Consider the following 17,630-nt stretch of genomic DNA (forward strand, 5'->3'; position numbering starts at 1 on the left):
GTTTTGGCCAGGTACTAGTGACCTGGATTGGCCACCGTGAGAATGGGCTACTAGACTTGATGGACCATTGGTCTGACCCAGTAAGGCTAGTCTTATGTTCTTACGTGAGCCAAGTATAGAACAATTAAGCCATTGTAGCATCACTGATGAGGTTGGCTCTGAGGCACTGTGGAATGAGGCGTTATGACATCACAATCTCAGCTCTAGAATGTTGCTCTCATTGGTGCTCCAGAGTCTTGCTATCTTTGAGATGCTGGAATGTTGCTACTCCTTGGGTTTTGGCCAGGTACTACGGACCTGGATTGGCCGCAGTAAGAACGGGCTACTGGGCTTGATGGACCATTGGTCTGACCCAATAAGGCTATTCTTATGTTCTTAAGAACAGAGGGAGGGAAATAAAAGAAAAAGGATCTTCAGATGCTCAGTGTCTGGATAGTTGCACTGAATATCCGAATAATTCACGCACCACAGCTGGTGTTTAAAACAAATCTTGACTGTAGAGTTAAATATTTTTCCAGTTTCTTAAAATCAATAGATTGGCCTCTAAATATTGCTATCTTCCTATTCCTCTGCGTCTCTGTTTCCCCTATACCTCTACTAACTCTCCACAACTCTGTTTCCCAGCATCGGCCACTGGCTTCCTTCCCCCCACCCCACCCCCCTCCCCATCTCTCTCTTCCCTTACAGACTTCCAGTTTCCTTGCATTTCCCCCATGCCTTTCTCCAGTAACCTAAGAAGCAAATGTTCAAACCCCAGCGCTAAAGTGCATAGGTTCAAATTCCTTATATGATGTCCTAAGTTGTGCATGAAAATCAGTTCGCACAGCTGATTTACTTGTGCAGCTTAATTGTTTGACAAGCCAATCGGCACCAATAATTGGCAAGTAACACCTAAAAATTGACGCTAATTGGCACTGATTAGAAGTTACATACGCAACTTGGGCCAGGATTCGCTAATCTACACGATCGGGCCCGATCCGGGCAGGTCCGACGAATTCATCAAACTCCAACATGCAAAGGAGGGCAATCGGAGGAACGCCCCCATCTACAGGCACGGATCGCGCTTTAGCGATCCCCGCGCATGTGCAGACCATCTGTAGATAAGAAGATTCCAGAACCCCAATGAGAGCAACAGATTGTGATGTCATAATGCCTCATTGCACAGTGCCTCAGAGCCAACCTCATCAGTGATGTCACAATGGCTTAACTGTCCTATACTTGGCTCATGTAAGAACATAAGAATAGCCTTACTGGGTCAGACCAATGGTCCATCAGGCTCAGTAGCCCGTTCTCACGGTGGCCAATCCAGGTCACTAGTACCTGGTCAAAATCCAAGATGTAGCAATATTCCATGCTACCAATACAGGGCATGCAGTGGCTTCCCCCATGTCTTTCTCAATAACAGACTATGGACTTTTCCTCCAGGAACTTGGCCAAACCTTTCTTAAAACCAGCTACACTATCCGCTCTTACCACAACCTCTGGCAACGCGTTCAAAAGCTTAACTATTCTCTGAGTGAAAATATATTTCCTCCTATTGGAAGAAGTCCCAGAGGACTCGCAAAAAAGAAAAAAGTATTCCCTGTAATGTCGAGTGTCCCCTAGTTTTTGTCATTCTTTTACAAGAGTGGAAAAATTGATCCACTTGTACCCATTCTACTGCTCAGAAGAAATTCTAGTCAAATGATTTGTATGCTTAAATTGCGCTAGGAACATGCCTGGCGGTAAGGGCGGCTGTTGTGCGCACGTCCGGGCGATAAATGGAAGTGGAAGCAGGCGTCGGCATAGTTCTTCTGTGCCTGTAAAATTGAGTCTTCCAAAAATTAAAATTTTTTTGAAAGGCTACTTTTTAAGCGTAGAGCAACAAGCGCCAAGGTTCTTTTACTTTTGATTTTGCGCAGACTCCCACACATTTATTTCTCACTTCTGCACTTGACCCTTACATGGGTTTCCTTCCAGCCGCAAACGAGGACAAAACCCACAGTTTAATGTGCCAAACTGACAAGAAATCTTCTCCTAATAACTTTCAATACCACCCCCTGAGCTGACTTTAAGCAGTGGCCTACCCAGAGCAGGGGAAGGGGGGGGGGAGAGTCCGACCTGGGTGCAGGGAGTTTGGGGGTGCTGGAGCAATTACAGGTCTGCAGTCCACCTGCACACAGCCATCGAATCTGCTGGCCCCCGACCCTTCTGACATCAACATTCTGTTCCGGGAGGGGGGACCAGCAGAGCCGACATACTGCCTGGATGGGGTGGGGGGGCATGTTCCAGCCAGAGGGTGCGCTTTGCCCCAGGTTTCCGCCCCACTAGGTATGACACTGATGTTACGTTTCATTTTTGTTTATTTTAAAGGGCTTAACCCTCCATTCTTTGTCTTGTCCTCCCTTTCCTGCCTCATTTTCAGCCCTTGACTCGTTTACCTTTCAGTTATTCCCCCCCCACACACACTCTTCCTTTTTTTCACCCTCTCCATCTTCGTTGTGACTCGTGTTAATGTTTGATTTCATAAGCCTCCTTTTGTCTCTCTGCAGGCAGATTTAAATAGCACAATTCAAGATGGCCCTGGCGCTTTCTATGGTGTGAGCAGCCAGTACAGCAGTACTGAAAACATGACCATCACCGTCTCAACCAAAGTCTGTTCTTTTGGAAAACAAGTGGTCGAGAAGGTGGAGGTAAGTCGTGAAGCTCAGGGTGAGGTAAATCGAAGGGAAGCTGATGAGGAAAAGAGCGTGGCGGAGCCAAGGAAGTGGCTGGATCTCAGTCCCATACTTTGCGTTAATTAGGCTGCTTGTTTTTGTAGACAGAATATGCCCGGCTGGAGAACGGACGCTTTGTGTATCGGATTCACCGGTCACCCATGTGTGAATACATGATCAATTTTATCCACAAGCTTAAGCACCTCCCGGAGAAATACATGATGAATAGCGTACTGGAGAACTTCACCATACTGCAGGTAAGGAAGACACGAGGGCGTGAAACGCACACTGCTGCGCCTCCACCCCAAGCCAAGTCCACCTTCCCACGTAAGAGGTCATGAGCAATGATGGAGAGCATCAGACACCATGCCTCGCTCTTGTGTTCCCCACACCCTCTCTCTGTCTCGCATTCTCTCCTAAACCGCGTCTTCTCTATAAGGATAGAGCTCGGCACGGTTTGCAAGAGTTTAGAAAAAAAGGAAAATATAATAAGAATTAGTGATTATATAGAGAGCAGCGGAATTTACATTTTTGAAAATAGCCACGTTTTCAGATGTTTTCAAAATAATTGGAAAGAGCCCAAGTTAAGCAGATGGACAAGAAAGTTATTCCAAAGCTCAGTAATTTTAAAGTAAAGAGATTTCCCTAATTTCCCAATATAGATAACGCCTTTTAATGAGGGGAAAGATAATTTAAACTTTTGGATAGATCTGGTAATATCAGGTCTCACAGAGTTCCAGGATAGAGGAATTAAAGAGGGAAGAGTGCAAGATCCTAAATGTTAGGCAGTGAACCCTAGAGATTACTGGGAGCCAGTGAAGTTTTTTGTTTTTTTTTTGTAAATCTTTATTCATTATTAATCTTTCAACAAGTGTACAAATTAAAATCATACATATTTTTGAAAACATCACTTGTAAATCTATCAAGAGAAACAACAATTGTATATATATAAACTCATAACCACCCCCCTTCCCATTATTATTAATAGTATACACAATAAAATAAGAACCCTTCCCCCTCTCTATTATTCATGGTGTATATTTCAATAGAATAACTGGTGTTTAATCATCACAAAAAGATGTCAATGGCCCCCATATTTTAGAAAAGGTCTATTTTAGAACCAATGCTAGGAAGTTCTTCTTTACCCAAAGGGTGATGGACACCTGGAATACGCTTCCAGAGGGTGTGATAGGACAGAGTACGGTATTGGGGTTCAAGAAGGGATTGGATGATTTCCTGAAGAAAAAGGGGATAGAAGGGTATAGATAGAGGATTACTATACAGGTCCTGGACCTGATGGGCCCCCACGTGAGTGGACTGCTGGGCATGATGGACCTCTGGTCTGACCCAGCCGAGGCACTGCTTATGTTCTTATGTCTTATAATTTCCATTTTGTACAGCTATTGATCTTTCCAAAAGTGGAGAAACATGATCTCATTTGGTTTCTGCAAAGATCAACCTAGCCACAGTATTCTAGATCTGATGAAGTCTTTGAAGACTTTTCCTTGTAGACTTAGATAGACCTAATTACAATAATCCAACCTCGAACGAATGATTGATTGTACAAGGACAGCAAAATGTTGTTGCTGGAAGCAGGATCTCACTTTCCTCAGCATATGGAGACTAAAGCATTTTTTTTACCAGAGAATTAAGATGAATGAAAGTGTTGAGTCTATTTGGAGGGGGACGATATTTGGGGTGAATTTATTTCAGCCACAGTGGCTGCCAAATAAAGGTATCATGCTAGCAGTAGCGATTTCATCTGTTCTTATATTCATTGAGGCTATGCGTTCGAGTAGCACTGCTAAATATGTATTTATAGGATAGCTATGTCGATGTTTTTTTTCTGACTTATATATTGAAGTTTTGTGAAGACTGACAGAAATTTGATGTTCTCCATATAACTTTTCAGCCTGACTCTGGCCAATCCCTAACCTCGCCTCGCAGTTAGTGTACAGCAGGGGTGTCAGGGTCCCTCCTCGAGGGCCGCAATCCAGTCGGGTTTTCAGGATTTCCCCAATGAATATGCACGAGATCTATTAGCATACAATGAAAGCATAACAGATCTCATGCATATTCATTGGGGAAATCCAGAAAACCCGACTGGATTTCGGCCCTTGAGGAGGGACTTTGACACCCCTGCTGTACAGTGTTTATGTGTGTAACCCGCCCAAATATTTTAAAAAGGCTTATGCAACGGGCATCAGCGCCAACTGCGTGTCTCTTTACGTACATGGCCAGTAGAGACCAAAGCCTTCTTTCCCGTTCATCATAAAGTCAATCTAGATCTTCCCCCCTTTGTAATGATTGCCTCGTTCTTTCTGTGTCTGCCCCACAGGTTGTTACTAACAGGGACACACAGGAAACTTTGTTGTGCATCGCCTTTGTCTTTGAAGTGTCCACCAGTGAGCACGGAGCTCAGCATCATGTCTACAAGCTAGTCAAGGACTAGAAGGACCTCTGAAGATCTGTCCATAAGGAGTGCCTGACACACACAAAAATATATATATATGTAAATATATATATATATATTTTTAATGTAATGCCAAAAAACTGTTTCTCACTCACAAGCATGTTCTGTTTAGGAACATTTTTTTAATAAAAGAAAAAAAAAAAAAATCAAAGAAAAAATAAATAAATAAAGGACAAGAAGGGCCGTTTCTGACCAACACCTGAGAAGTGATGTGTCTTTGGATCTAAGCAGAAGATGATGTGGAAGACATCGTAGACACCTCAGGAGTTCTCTGGCACCCCACCCCGCCACCCCCCAGATGTGATACTTATGAGTCTATTCAGCAGTGTAAGGAAACCAACGCTTCTTTTGACATGTGGTGGACGAGGAGACCCTGTCGCGATCCTGTCTTTTCCAGCATCGGTTTTGAAGACATGCAAAGAAGCCGCTGCCTTTCCCTGCGCAAGATTCAGATGCACTTACAGATGCTGGGAGCCGCTGGGAGCTGGCGCCGGACTGATGCCTCCCGTGAGAGCACAATGCCTAACAGTTGTGTCTTGGTGTGGACCCTGTTGCCTGCTGACTAATTTTGATTATTTGGGCTGAGAGAAAACAATGTATACAGTGTTTTATCCCTTCTTGTAGGCCTTAGGAGCATATCGCACTTGGTTTGTGCTGTTACGAGGCCTGTAGCCTTCTGTGTGTCTAAGAGCTTGTTGCAGGCAGGAGAAAAATGAGTTGTGTTGCCTAAAATTATAAAACCAACCGAACCTCCTTAAACCCAGATGGTGGAGAGACTAAGAACAGGGATCTCCAGGTACTTGTGACTTGGATCGGTCACGGTTGAAAACAGAATGCTGTGCTTGATGGACCTCTGGTCTTTCCAGGGGTGATTATATCCTGATTTTCAGGTACAGTGCTTGCTAAACAACGAGGTTTTTGTGTGTCGCAGACAGAGCCGCAGCAAGTTAAAAATGTGCCTCATGTGACTCGTTCCCAGCCCCTGCCTTCGACCCCCCCCCCCCTCCTTCTTCCCGGTGCATCCACTCCCTTCAAGTGCATGCACCCACTCCTCCTGAGGCCTCCTCTACCTTCTCGTAGGCTCCCAACCTGGGTCTCAAGGCTACCACTAGGTGTCACGGTCACCATTTTGTGTCCAGAGGGGGGAGGGGGGGTTGCTGCTGCTGCCTGCTGTACCCTAGATCAGTGGTTCCCAACCCTGTCCTGGAGGACCACCAGGCCAATCGGGTTTTCAGGCTAGCCCTAATGAATATGCATGGAGCAGATTTGCAAGCCTGTCACTTCCATTATAAGCAAATCTCTCTCATGCATATTCATTAGGGCTAGTCTGAAAACCCGATTGGCCTGGTGGTCCTCCAGGACAGGGTTGGGAACCACTGCCCTCGATCACCAGCGTGTTGTCCGGAGGACCTGTGGGAGAGTGGTTCTAGGGAAAGCAATTGGAAATTTAGGCAAACAGGAGCTAATGCATGCAGGTTTTTTTTCTTTTTTTTTTTGGGGGGGGGGGGGTTGAGCGAGGTTAAATACATATAGAAAAACAACATCGCTCATAAACAAGGAGAAACTTTGTGAACCAAAGTAGTTGTAAACATGGAAGGAAACTCGCTTAATGGACACCATCACTGAATTTGTTCCTTTTCATTAATATTCTGTTGTCTGTTGGCACTCCATTTTACATTGTTCAGCTGTGCGGATGAGATACATGAAGGATGATTCTAGAACAAGGCACCCAAGGGTGCGAGCCCCTTCGTGCACTTAAACACACAAAACGTTAGTCCCTATGGATGTAGGAATCTTAAGCCTACTCTGGAAGGGCACACTTGTAAGTGGCAAAGCACAAGGGGAAGCACACCTGTGGGCAGAACATGGGCATTACGTGAACATGTCTCCCAGTTGATAGGATACTATTAAATAATGTGTGTCCCTGCTGCATTTAGATCAGTGGTTCCCAAACCTGTCCTGGGGGACCCCCAGCCAGTCAGGTTTTCAAGATATCCCTAATGAATATGCATGAGAAAGATTTGCATATAATGGAAGTGGCAGGTATGCAAATCTCTCTCATGCATATTCATTAGGGATATCTTGAAAACCTGACTGGCTGGAGGGATTTGCATATAATGGAAGTGACAGGTATGCAAATCTCTCTCATGCATATTCATTAGGGATATCTTGAAAACCTGACTGGCTGGGGGGATTTGCACATAATGGAAGTGACAGGTATGCAAATCTCTCTCATGCATATTCATTAGGGATATCTTGAAAACCTGACTGGCTGGGAGGATTTGCATATAATGGAAGTGACAGGTATGCAAATCTCTCTCATGCATATTCATTAGGGATATCTTGAAAACCTGACTGGCTGGGGGGATTTGCACATAATGGAAGTGACAGGTATGCAAATCTCTTTCATGCATATTCATTAGGGATATCTTGAAAACCTGACTGGCTGGGGGTCCCCCAGGACAAGTTTGGGAACCACTGATTTAGATGCATCCTGTTACCCTGCGTCTACAGCTGCTATAACTATACGTGCCTTAATGTAAGGCGTTAAATCTCCAGTCCCAAGTATTCAACAGAGTTTTAAACCTATTTTGTCCTTCTCCTTAAGAGAAACTCTTTGTAAACGTTCGATTTTCCATGGAACCTCAGAAGCGCCACGCGCCGCTCAACTGAATATCACAGCGGTAAAGCTTGACGCGTTGCCTTCTCATTGGGCCTTAATAAATATCCGTTGGGTGATTTTCATAAGACTTTAAAGTGAGGAGGCAACAGGTCAAGTTTTACCGCTGTGATATTTCAAGAATTTTGAAATCCAGGAGTTAAAGCATAAGGTTCTTTTTCATGGGAGAAAGGCCTAATAAGATACCTGGAAATACACATGGGGGTAGATTGGATATCGCTGTTTCATTTAAATTATATTCTGTTGGCTTTTTCACTCTTGCGGGACTTGGACAGATGAGATGGGCAAAATGGAAGTAGTGTGGATGATGCGCTTGCTTAAATTTTTTTACTTATTTCAAGTGTTGCCTATCGAAATGCCTAAATTGTACTTCCAGAGGTGTCGAAGGAGCATTCTGAGATTCATATGGGGGGTGATTTGGGCATTCCCAATTTATCATGCAGACCAGCTTTGAGCAGTCATAAATTGGCATGCCCTTCCCCTTAAGTTATGGGTACAGGTGGAACAAGGGATCTTGGAGAGACCTAGAGGAATTAGAACTTTAAGATATCTTCCATGGATGGGATTGGGGGACAGGGAATTGACGGTCATAGTTAATCCATTCACTAGATGGACCATGCGCATCTGGAAAGATGCTTCTAGGAAGTTGGCGCTTCTGAGGTTCCATGGAAAATCGAACGTTTACAAAGAGTAAACTGGGGAGCTCCATTTGGATAGATTCCTTGACTGCAGTCAGTCAGTCAGCCAGTTTCAGAGTGCTTCAGCTTGAACAGTTTATCTTTTGCTTATGAGAAATTCATTGCCATACAGCAAGACCTGTGTGTATGTTTACTCATTGCTGAACTTACTTTGTTCCATTTAGGCTGGTGAAGAGGACTGAGCTGTAGGAAATAGGAATTGAAGCCCAGCTATAGTTTTGTTTTAGGGGGGGGGGGGGGGTTCTTTTCTGACAATGAAGTTATCCTTAGTGGACGAACCGAAATGTAAATTGTTCTTAACATAACATAACTTTATTTTTGGAATACTTGGGACTGGAGATTTAATACTTGTTTGTGAACCCAAGTTTAAGGATTTACTTAAAGGTGAACATATGATTTGGACTCTTTAATGTAAGGCACCCAGATGCTGTTACAGAATAGACTCACTGTGTGGTATCGGGGCACCTTAAAGAAGGTGCCCACCTACAGAATGAGGGGAGGGGGGGATTCTATAAATGGTGCTTAAAAATCGGGCTATGAAAAGTCTTCCAAACTGAGCACTCTTTATAGAATAACAGAGACGTTTCCCACGCCTAGGGATGAGTGTAAATGCCAGCACCCAACCTGAAGCATTTCGGCTCATAAATGACCTTATGATTTAAGCTTATTTCATATACTGCCCTTCCTCAGGCAATAGCAGAGTGTGCAAATTGTCAGAATGCCTCGTGAGTTGCACACTATGGGATTTAGGTGCACAGGGTTACAGATTAGCGTGGGGACTTGTATGCCGCCTTTTTTGTGGTTACACATTGAAAGCGGTTTACATATATGATGTTCCCCCCCTCCCCCCCTCCCCGCGAATTCACGGTTCACGGACTCAATCATTCGCGGTCTGCTCCGACCGCCTCTTCCTGTAGTAAAGTCGGGCTACACCAATCAGGAGCTGCGTGTCAAAGCAGCTCCTGATTGGTGTAGCCCGACTTTACTACAGGAAGAGGCGGTCGGAGCAGACCGCGAGTGATTTTCTTCACCTGCCTCCCCTACTCGAAATTCGGAATCCCCCCCCTGGCAAATTTGGGGGGAGCACTGTACTGTATGCAGGTACTTGTTTTCTACCTGGGGCAATGGCGGATTAAGTCCTTGGCCAGGGTCACAAGAAGCAGCGGCAGCTTTACCACTAGGCCATTCGTCACCTGTAAACAGATGTGCAAGCGAATCCAAATTGGTGCCGTTTAAGTCAATTCTTGATGAAGCTCATTCATTCATACTTGACGGCTCATTAGCTAATTTAGTTGCATCTGCATTTTGGATCTGTGCCAATATTTCAGCACCATATCTTGAACCCAGTGGGGGGTGCGTGCCTGACCATGAGCATCCTCATATAATGACTCTCTGCGACTTTATTGGATTTATAATAATTCTGTAAGCTTATGTTTATTGCGAGGTGGGGAGCAAGCATCCGAAAGAAGAGGGAATGGTAGCAATTGGATAGAGCATGAGGGACAGAAGCGACAGGTACTGGAAGTTTGTATGAATGGTTAGGGGAAGGGCATTACCAAGGGGAAGAATGATTGGAGAGGCAGTTGATTAGGGATGGCGTGATAAAGAATCAAGTGGAAGTTGGTGAAAAATGAGCGACAGGTTTTCCTGTAGGTCAGGAATGCTACACTTGTATGCTTAAGGTGGGAAGACACGCTCCTGCACCTTTGCTAAAACCCAACTTACCCCCCCCCCCCTCTTTTAGAAAAGCCAGCAGCGCGGGTTGGCGCGGTAAATGCTCCAGTGCCTGTAGGAATTGAATGGGCGTCGGGGGCATTTGCTGCGTGGCTTTGTAAAAAGGGGACGTTAAAGTTGCAGAAAGTTGTGTAGGGCAAGCGAAGAGAGAGTCCCGTGCAGGTGTATGAAAAGGGATAAGGGGTTTGGGAAAGAGGAGGTTATGTCCCATTACAGCCTTCTGTACTCTTATCTCAGGCCTGCTGAGAGCCAGTTCTCGTGCAAGCGCGTGGCGCAGTGGTTAAAGCTACAGCCTCAGCACGCCGGCGTTGTGGGTTCAAACCCACGCCGCTCCTTGTGACGCTGGTCAAGTTGCTTGATTGCCCCAGGAACATTAGACAGATTGTGAGCCCACCAGGGCAGACGGAAGAAAATGCGTGAGTACCTTAATAAATTCATGTAAACTGTTCTGAATGCCCCTGGGAGAACAGTAGAGAAAATTGAATAAATAAATAATTGCGCAACTACCATATTTGCCGGCGTATAAGATGACTGGGCGTATAAGACGACCCCCCAACTTTTACAGTTAAAATATAGAGTTTGTTATATACTCGCCGTATAAGACTACCCCTTCTTCCGCACACCTTCTGCACAACCTTCTGCCTGCCTGTCCCCCCCTTGAAGGCCTGCACCCCCCCGAAGGCCTGTCCCCCCTTGAAGGCCTGCCTGCCTGCCTGTCACCCCCCTCCCCCTTGAAAGCCTGCCCGCCCGCCCCACCCTGAAGGCCTGATGCCCCGCCCCACCCCGAAGGACCGCTCGCCCCCCTGGCCTCCCCGCACCACCTATGAAGCAGCCGCAGCAGGATCGCGAAGTCAGCGTCAGCGATCCCTGCGCTGCTTCCTGCGCCACGGTCCCGCCCCTCCTCTGACGTCAGAGGAGGGGCGGGATCGCTGACGCTGACTTCGCGATCCTGCTGCGGACTGCTTCACAGGTGGTGCAGGAAGGTCAGTGGGGCGAGCGGTCCTTCGGGGGTGGGGGGGGGATTGAACGGCAAGGCCGGGAGCACCCCCTTAGGGCTGGCACCCGGGGCGCACCGCCCCCTCTGCCCCCCCCCCTTGGTACGCCACTGCATGTAAACAGTACCCGGAGTATAAGACAACCCCCGACTTTGGGGAGGATTTTAAGGTACTGAAAAGTCGTCTTATACGCTGGCAAATACGGTACATAAGATATTAGATAGTTAGAAAGAGAGAGATCCAAATACGAACAAATCCTCTGCCCCAAGTAAAAAGTAAAAAAAAAAAAAATCAGTAGGATTTGTTGCTGCTTGGCTGAAGACACTACCGGGTTCCAGAGACCCCCACCTAATGAAAAACACTCTATGACTCACACATGAAGTACTGTTCTTGGGTTTTGATCTCGTCGTTCAATTTTTTAATAACTTTTGGAAAACTGCCAGAGTTCCAGGTATCATTGGTAGAACTGTGTCCGTCCACAATGGAAAATGTACTTTTTTTTATGTATTATATAAATTTTGTGTATTTTTTAAATCCAGCTGTGATGGGGTTGTATCATATATTTGTTGTGTTACTATTATCTGTCAACTTCAAAGAGGAAAACATGGGGTGCTCGGAGAAGCTGAGCCTGCTGAAACACATTAAAATTATTTCTTGAAAGGTGTCAGGATTTATTATTTATGGCCATTTCTGCTACGTTGCTGGTTTTCTCTTGGGTCAAAGACCTAAATTTGTTTATATCACGGAGAAGGTGTTGATGATAGACACTCGCTCAATACAGGAGCATAAATAATCGACAAGAGAAAAGAATATTTCTGGTGGCAAAGAAGATATGCCAGGGCCAAGGGGAAAGTGTGGTGAATACACAGGACAATTACATTACATTACATTAGAGATTTCTATTCCGCCATTACCTTGCGGTTCAAGGCGGCTTACAAAAGATTTGTAAACGGGGGTTACAATGGAAGAACAATTGTCATTACTAGGGTATTAAAGAGTAGATCGTTTGTCGTTTCTAGAGTTGTTAAGAGTAAGTGAAGTTAGGGCTGGTTCAGGAATTTCTTGAAAAGTATAGTTTTTATTTCTTTTCTGAATATCTTGTAGTCTGGGGTGGTCAACAGAATGTTGGAGATCTGGTTATCTAGTTTGCGGCTTGAGTGGCTAGGAGGCCGTCGTGTAGTTTTGATCGTTTTACTTCTTTGATCGGAGGAGGTATGAATGGGGAATGTGTTTTTCTGTGTCTGGTTGTGGACGCTTGGATGAGGCGGTGGTTCAGGTAGGATGGGCTGTCTCCATTTAGGGTTTTAAATAACATGCAGTAGAATTTAAATTGTATTCTTTCTTGGATTGGTAGCCAATGTGAGTTGATGTAAGCTTCCGTGATATGGTCATGTTTCCTCAATCCCTGATGGAAGTGTTGCAGGCAAAAAGCATTACTGGAATTCAAGAAAAATGCAAGAGAAAAAGGAGGGGACCCCTGGACGTTGGGGGACAAAGAGGAGAAATGGGCAGACATGAAGAACCTGTAACCATGTATTTGAATGCACTTCTGTGTTTCCTTCTGATTCAGATCTGTCCAAGTCTCTTGCTTTAAAGGTCATCTCCCATCGGGGTGCAAAGAGCAGCTTCCCCTTCCATTGGCAGCAGTATATTAAGGTGTCTTCTGCTGCTATGGGAACAGGCTTGTGATAAGAACTGTGAAAATCCCTTTGCTCTTGTGAAAACAGGTCTTGCAGGAGCAGGTGAAATTTTATTAAGGTGTCTCCTGCTGCCCAAGGGGGAAGATGGCTTGCTGGTTTCGTGGCTGAGGTTTGTCCCAGAGTAGAACCACAAGGTGAAGTGAGTGGGCCTGGGTGGAGTGGGTTGGAGCTGGGGCATGGCTTAAAATTTCCCTCACAGATTGGGCCGCTTGGCAGCTCTGCTTATACAGAAGAATAGGATGTCCACTCCCTACTGCCAGCAGGCCTACCTCTTCAAAATGGTGGGCCTTCCCCTTTCCAGTGCATCCTGGGATATACTGGGAGGGGGAAGGCCTGCCAACACAGGAGGGTCTGGGCATCCCTCTTGCCGGTCTTCAATTTAAGGTACAGGGGTTTGGGGGGCCTTGAGCTGGGGCCCCACTAGACCCACTAGGGATTTGTTTCAGTGGGAGGGGGGGAGGTGGGTGCTCAAGGGTTCTGCTGCACAAGGGAGGGAAGGATGGAAGCTGGGCAAGAGTTCTGCTGCACAGGGGGATGGGAGGGATAGAAAGATGCAGAGGGAAGGCAAAAGGGGATGGGTGAGGGGAGAAAAAATGTTGGCACATGTGGGGGGGGGGGGGGCGAGGAAAGAGGAAGAATTGGGGTGAAGGAGTGGAAGAGAGAGATGATCATGTACATGAAAAATAAAATAAGCCCTACTCAAAAATAAGACACTGTATAATTTTCAGAGAAACACGGTAGTAGTGTTTGAGGGGCACTCCCTCACTGATACTGCAAAGTAGAAGAGTAAGCCGCCTTAGTGTAGATGGGGTAACCCTGCTGAGTTATGGGGGCAGGAGTCAGGTAAGGAAGAGTAAATTTGTCCTAGAGTGGAGTCAGTCAGAGAGAGACCTGAGACAAGAGGTCTCCAGAAGGAGAGATCTTCCCTAGCGGTGGGTTGAGAAGGCCGGGGAAGCAGAGTGGCCCTCAAGTCATTGTGAGAAAGACTGACAAGGTGAGACGTTTGTTATCTTTTGGACTGAGGTAAGCCATCCTCTTCTGCCGAATACTGTATGTGTGGACTTTGTTCAGGGGTCTGGCTGGGACCAGAGCGTGATCATTGACTAAAGAAAGAGCGTCTTCAAAATTGAGAGACTACTTTTCTTTTCACTGTGCCTATGAAGTAACAGGGCTCAGGTGTTTGAACTAATAAAGAGTTTTGTGTCTGTGAGTGCCTTGGCTTAACCCTAAAATCCGCTCAGGCTTTAGATACAATTAGTAGTAGTTGAGGAAAGACAAGGAGACTTGCATGTATTGAAGGACATTTAAAACAAATTTTGTTTTCCACTCAACTCATAATTAAGCTCTGAAATTTATTGACCCGAGATGTGGTGAAACCTGTTAGTGTAGCTGAGTTTAATCTTATTTCACATTTATATTCTGCCTTAAGCATGAGTTTAAAGTGGATTACAGTTAAGATAACACAGCACAGAAGGATTCAGAACAAAATGACATACTACAAATTTACATTCTGATGGTGAGAACACATTGTCCCAAATTCTATATACAGCGCCACCGTGGCAGCCGCTGATCATGTGCCAATCACGCAATGACACCATTTATATAGAGTTGCGCCTTTGGGAAAGGTAGGCACCAGCCATGTAGGCCAGGGTTTTCAAGGCCTACCTTTCATGTGAATTGCGCCTATGGAGGTGCTTTACAACACCTAATGCCACTTTCAGCATTAGCCATGCCTACGGTGGCATTAGGCGTCGTAAAACGCCTCCATGGGCGCGATTCCAGCGCCGTTTTTTTACATTTTTCTTTTAAATGCTGGGGGTTATTTTTCTTTTTTTTTTAAAAAAAAAACCAGCTTTTTCAACTTAAGCCCCCTTTCACTATACCGCGATAGCGGTTATGAGCGCAGGAAGCCAAGCTGAATGCTCCGCGCTACTTCCAACGCTCATAGGAAATCTATGAGCACCAGGATCTGTTCGAAGATCCTGATTCAAATTCCAGTGCCAGGCACTATGGCAAGTGGAGAGGCGTGCCTGGAAAGAACTACTCTGACTGGTCGATTCAGCCATTTCTGCAGGGGTCGTCTCCCATCACAGGAGATGCACTTTGCATCCATAGGTAAGTCGGAGTCCCACTCAAAAACGATTGTGTTGCTTTCATGGCAGTAATTTGATCCCACACAGAAAATTGGTTGATGAATCCATTACAAAATCAAAGTACCAACTAGCCATAGCTTTTCCATTCTTTAGGTACAAAAATATATTATACAAATACTTTTTTTTTTTCTAAATGATTCCAGCGCCCGAATTAGCAAAAATGTGATGGTGTAAAAAGGGACAGCGAGCACTCTTTTGGAGCGAAATGCTTTAAAAAAGATGGTGTAAAAAGGGACAGTGAGCACTCTTTTGGAGCGAAATGCTTTAAAAAAGAAAAAAAAAAGATGGTGTAAAAAGGGACAGCGAGCACTCTTTTGGAGCGAAATGCTTTAAAAAAGATGGTGTAAAAAGGGACAGCGAGCACTCTTTTGGAGCGAAATGCTTTAAAAAAGATGGTGTAAAAAGGGACAGCGAGCACTCTTTTGGAGCGAAATGCTTTAAAAAAGAAAAAAAAAGATGGTGTAAAAAGGGACAGCGAGCACTCTTTTGGAGCGAAATGCTTTAAAAAAGATGGTGTAAAAAGGGACAGTGAGCACTCTTTTGGAGCGAAATGCTTTAAAAAAGAAAAAAAAAAGATGGTGTAAAAAGGGACAGCGAGCACTCTTTTGGAGCGAAATGCTTTAAAAAAGATGGTGTAAAAAGGGACAGCGAGCACTCTTTTGGAGCGAAATGCTTTAAAAAAGAAAAAAAGAAGTTGCATATGACGACACAAAGTAATTAGATACAGAGTTTGGGAAATGAGAACATTACGTGCATCGGTTATTTCACAAAGGTATATGATGGCTACAATTACTAATGCAATTGATTACTTTCCACGCACAGTTTCTGAGCTAATAATCACTATCGCGGTTTAGTAAAACCAGGTTGGGGGGGGGGGAATTAGGTGCCTAATTTAAGGCGCCATTTATAGAATCTGGGCCATTATGTATAACATATATCTAATCTGACCCATAAACACATATAGCATTCTACGATCAGAATCGGTAACCTAATAGGGATGGGGGAGGAAGGAAACAGTATTTTCTCACAAAGTTAAATGTTCAGATTAAGAGGCCTTTCCTAATTAACAGATTACTTGAAATTCTGGTGTTAAAAAAAGTTAGTATTTCCCCTTATTTCAGATGTAGACTACTAACGTGACCAGTTTCAGGGTCGCTGAATGTGGCAAGGGTGGGTGTAACTTACAGTATTCTGTATGTGGCCCATCTAAACGGCAGCACTGCCCGTGTCGCTCTTGCATTTATGGGCTGTGGACTAGAATCATTAATTGATGCCCAAGTTATGAGCTGTAATGATCCACACTAAGCTGCTACTGCCTATCATTTATGTAGCACTGAAAGGCATACGCAGAGCTGTACATTTTCACATTTATAGACGGTCCCTACTCAGAAGAGCTTACAATCTAACTTGGACAGACAGACACGACATATAAGTTGGGGATGCAGAACCCAAGGTGAGAGGATTTAGGAGTTGAAAGCACTCTCGAAGAGGTGGGCTGACATTTATAGACGGTCCCTGCTCAGAAGAGCTTACAATCTAACTTGGACAGACAGACACGACATATAGGGTTGGGGATGCAGAACCCAAGGTGAGAGGAGTCAAAAGCACTCTCGAAGAGGTGGACCTTTAACTGGGCCTTGAACACTGCCAGAGACGGAGCCCGACGTAGAGATTCCGGTAGCTTGTTCCGAGCATACGGCGCAGTACAGTACAGTGTTATATAAAGGGCACTCTACACACTGCGCCCTTTATAGAATACTAGCTTATTGTGCGCTCTGAGCATTCTGTACGCATTAATGTGCGCTAGTAGTCTGGCACTAACTGCCTGTAACACTGGCGTTAGCTTTTGAGCATTGGCATCAAGGTGCTGACCTGCCCCACAAAGATGCGAAGGAAGAACCAATCTATCACATTATCCCGGTTAGATTACTGTAACGCTATCGATCTCGGCATAACAAAGACCCGCCTTCAAAGACTCCAACTGATACAAAATACCGCTGCGAAATTAATCTTGTGTCTCCTTTGCTTCTAAATCTCCACTGGCTCCCGATCCATCTCAGGATTCACTTTAAATGTGCATGTATTACTTTTAAAATTCTATATGGTATCTTCATCCCCCTTGTCCCCTTATTATGGAATGCTTATAGATTCTCCTATGCAAGAGGCACCCAACAATTCAAACTCTCCCTTCCTTCAGTGAAAGGAATGAAGAATTTCAGTCAATCCTTGGTCTTCAAATGATCTCAACTATGGAACAAACTTCCTCTTATCTTACAGGCTGATTATCAGAATGGCCTTTTCTGAGCTTCCTACCATTCTCCGACTCTGCCATGCAAATGTAGTACAATGAAAGGGGACAGGTTTAGGACAAACGCTAAGAAGTTCTTTTTCACCCAGAGGGTGGTGGATACATGGAACGCGCTTCCGGAGGCTGTGATAGGCAGGAGCACGTAACAGGGCTTCAAAGAAGGTTTGGATTGGTTCCTAGAGGACAAAGGGAT

General features: G+C 45.1%; 1 protein-coding gene across 5 annotated transcripts in view; it reads left to right on the forward strand.

Annotated features, from left to right (window-relative positions):
- Window positions 1–6,378, forward strand: part of TEAD3 (TEA domain transcription factor 3) — a 168,411-nt gene extending 162,033 nt beyond the window's left edge. For 3 of the 5 annotated variants that reach the window (XM_033918922.1, XM_033918924.1, XM_033918925.1), the window contains 3 exons: window positions 2,532–2,672; window positions 2,801–2,953; window positions 5,035–6,377. In XM_033918922.1, the coding sequence (XP_033774813.1) occupies window positions 2,532–2,672; window positions 2,801–2,953; window positions 5,035–5,148 (408 nt within the window). In that variant the 3' untranslated portion in view covers window positions 5,149–6,377. Of the gene's footprint in view, window positions 1–2,531; window positions 2,673–2,800; window positions 2,954–5,034 lie in introns of all 5 variants that reach the window. The other 2 variants (XM_033918921.1, XM_033918926.1) reach the window with 2 other exon arrangements.
- The last annotated feature ends 11,252 nt before the right edge of the window (window positions 6,379–17,630 follow it).

The sequence above is a fragment of the Geotrypetes seraphini genome, chromosome 13 (genome assembly GCF_902459505.1).
Source record: "Geotrypetes seraphini chromosome 13, aGeoSer1.1, whole genome shotgun sequence".
Taxonomy (NCBI): domain Eukaryota; kingdom Metazoa; phylum Chordata; class Amphibia; order Gymnophiona; family Dermophiidae; genus Geotrypetes; species Geotrypetes seraphini.